Below are 3570 nucleotides of genomic sequence, written 5' to 3' on the forward strand. Positions count from 1 at the left end.
CTGAAGGTTCCGGCTTGGGACTGAGCTTCTGGGATGGAGGTGGCTAAGGGTGAATGTGCCGAAGTCCAGGCCGGAGCTGGGGCAGTTGGGATGGAAGGTGACATTGGGAAGTCAGGAGGAATGGTGTAGGGGATGATGAGGTTGTTAGGAAGGTGCAGTGGGGTGGGAGAGTGTGGGGTTGGGATTCCAGGATATGACACAAAGGTCAAGGAAGACAGCGTTAATAATGACTAGGATTCTCAGGAACGTCCTTATCTCTGCGAACTGACACACAGTCTCCAACAAGCCTCAAGCATATGACCTTGGAAGTGATCATGAATGCTGGGATGAATAAACGGTGTCCAGATGATCCATGGGAGGCTGGGAAATGTGCCTTGAGGAGTCATAACAGGAGTGGAATCATGGGAAATTCAGAGGTGTCAAGTCAGGTGGTGGACAACCAGTGGTTCTGTCATATCTGTACATACCCGATCCCAATCCGACTCCTGGACCCCCATCTTCACCACCTCCAGAGTCCTACCCTACTGCCATCCATTCCAATGTTCACCTTCGAACCTAACACCACTCCTCCTTTTACCCCTCATGCCACCTCCACCCTTCCGTCCTTCTCCTACCCTATCTCCATCCACTCCAATACTCACCTCGGACCGAACATCACTCCTCTTGCCACCCTCCTCCTCTTACTCCTCCTCTTACTCCTCATGACACCTCCACCCTTCCGTCACTCTCCTACCCTTCTCCTGTCCGCTCCGATACTCACCTCAGACCGAACATCACTTCTCTCACCACCCTCCTCCTCTTACTCCTCATGACACCTCCACCCTTCCATCACTCTCCTACCCTTCTCCCATCTGCTCCGATACTCACCTTTGGACCTGACACCTTTCCTCTCCTCCACTCCTCTCCCCATTCCACTCTTCTCTCTCCTTCCTCTGACCCTCTCCTGCCAACCCTCTGCCAAGTTATGACCTTCTGCCGCTGTCCCTTACCCTGTACTTGGACACCACTCGTACCTTCGCTCCAAGATTCTGTCATAGTTCCGACCTCGGACTTTCAACCCCACCTCCGTAACCTCCGTAACCTCCGTAACCTCCGAGCTCCACAGATCATATTCAGCACTTTCACCATATGTAATGTATCTTTCGTGTTTTCCCCTCATCCTTATTTGGACTGCTGCTTCTCCCCATTCTAGCCAGTTAGTCATCATCCCCACTTCACCTCACCCTCCTGCCCCTCTGGGCTTTGCCCTCCCTATCTCCTTTCAGATGTACCACAGGTTCTGACCTATGACCTTCAGTACCGCTCTGCTTCCACCACCCCTTTGTTCCCATTTGGATGCCTTCGTTCCGATTCGGACCCCCTTTGTTTCCCTTGTGCTTTCATCTCCCTATTATATACAGGCGCTTGTACATACTCTTTTTGGACCTTCAGTCTAAAATCAACCTGAAATGCCCCCTAGAGACTTCCTGCTTGCCGCCTCTGAAATTAAGGACCAAATGGACAAACAGCAATGGCACAGCGCTCCACATGAGTCGCTGAGGCCAAGGTCCCTCCTTGCTAAGTCTCCGGTTCCCCTCCGGAATCGTCTGCCCTCGCCCAGTTCTAACAGGTTCCAGAAATTCTGGAGTGGTGACACTAGGAGAGGTCCAGAGACTGATCTGTAGCATCCAAAGGAACAAGATGTGAAGATTTGCAGTGAATCATACACACATCTTACATTGACACCCCAAGCCCTGAGGCCTCTGGCACATATTAACAGGCAGACACAGTTGTTACATTTGGATATAGATGTTACACATGGACACTTCCATTACATGCAGACAAGAGATTTGAGTTGTGCATTGACAGTACCTACTCATCACCAGGTGCAGCACTGTTGCCTCCATGTCTTCCACGACCTCTGCAATTCCTGTTGCCCTTGGCTCCACCTCTTTGGCCTCTCCTTCCACGACTAACTTCATGAGAACTGTCACTGCTGGGACCATCATCTCTGTGGGCCTGGCCCCTGCGCTCATGCCTTGTCCTCCCTCCCTCATCCAAGCTGACTAGGGTGGTTGCCACTTCAGTCTCTACATCTGGTTCTGGTCCTTGTGCAAAATTGTCAGTACAAAAATATTAGTAAAAGTTGGCTGAACACACGAGGCACTTCAGAGGAAACATCTGGATCTGCTTCCTATAGCAAATTTTTAGTGTGAAATTCCACCTGTATAAATTCTTGCAAAGAAATCTGATGGAAAACTCACATTAAGATCCATTTCTTCAAGAAGAGCACTCAGGCCCAAAGAAAGATGTCCAACTTGTCCTGATGTGTGTTCACCCCCTGCCCCTGCAGGAGCACCAAACAACAAATGCTGGTACCAATTCATGGTCTCATGCATTGGTTGGACATTGGCAGTTTTCTCTCGTTGAAGCACCGTAAAGATAAAACCATATAGGTTAAGAAGGATATTGACATAGTTAGTGGCACTGGGCTTGCCAGAACCAGAGGCCATCTCAGTGTCCCCAGATAAAATGAAATAGACCTATTTGATATAATTGGTCAGCATGAGATCATCAAGTGGAATTTCAACTATGGCATACCAGCATTGAAACAATAGCCAAAGTACCAGGCGTGATTTCAGTTACCTCATATGTGATGCCTAGTGCCTTTTGTGATGCACATCCTTTGGCAGGCTCCCAATCCTCTAGCTCAGGAGATCCTGGAAGGGGGATGGAAGAAACAGGGACAATGAGTGCAGAAGGACCAAACACAAGGACAATTATTGCCTTGTTGTAGCACTGTGAGTGGAATATTAAGTACCTGCAAGTCAAATACTCACAGCTGCAACAATTTGTGAGCGAAACACATGCTGACGATGGGATCGGTCATTGTCTGGGAATAAGAACAAGGGCAAGTGGTCGATTGGGTTGGCAGAATCAGGGTTTACTCCTAGATATTCCTGAAGTTGTTCTGGAGTTGGGCCATGGCCTGACTTTAGCACTGGTACACTAAGGTCCATGCCAAAGAGTTGGAGACTTGATTGACGCAACCGATTCATCACCCGTCGCCTTCGTGCTCCAACAGTCGAAACAAACTAGTTATGCCTAATTAGTGAAAGCTGCAAGGATAATTTCTGAGACATGAGTGCATGCCTTTGCAGACCAAGGCATAGCCCCAGATTGGTCACTGAGCTCCTTAGTTAATATAGGATATTTCATTTCAAAGACTTTGTGAACACAGAATTGATTGAAATTTCCAACAGACGAAAACACTGTTGCTGGTGCCCATGAATGGAAATCACTGTCTAGTTCCGCCATAAGGGAACCCTTCGTCAAAAAGGGAGAATACAAAATAGCATAGAGAGCTGCATATTTTGTGATTGCTGCCTCGATACTTTTGATGGTGGATGCATCACCAGGAGTAGGATCTTCACTATCACTGCCATTATTGGCATCTCCAACAAGTTGATTATCATCCACTTCATCAGTATTGATGGGCAGATCAGTAGGTGATGGTTGCACAGGTGTAGAGCTAGATGGCACCTGGAAGCCACGGGATCGGAAGGTAGTAGAACTAGGTGAGGCAGACAT

General features: G+C 48.4%; 1 protein-coding gene across 1 annotated transcript; it reads right to left on the minus strand.

Moving 5' to 3' along the window:
- Positions 1-1851: 1851 nt before the first annotated feature.
- EI90DRAFT_3014030 (uncharacterized protein) lies at positions 1852-3570 on the minus strand (the record flags this gene model as incomplete). Its single annotated transcript, XM_039056729.1, has 6 exons — positions 1852-2087; positions 2140-2173; positions 2244-2522; positions 2581-2778; positions 2820-2988; positions 3143-3570. 6 exons carry the CDS (start codon positions 3568-3570, stop codon positions 1852-1854), a joined length of 1344 nt encoding a protein of 447 aa, XP_038919754.1.

Source organism: Cantharellus anzutake (genome assembly GCF_015039405.1).
Source record: "Cantharellus anzutake strain C23 chromosome Unknown EI90scaffold_10, whole genome shotgun sequence".
Lineage (NCBI taxonomy): Eukaryota > Fungi > Basidiomycota > Agaricomycetes > Cantharellales > Hydnaceae > Cantharellus > Cantharellus anzutake.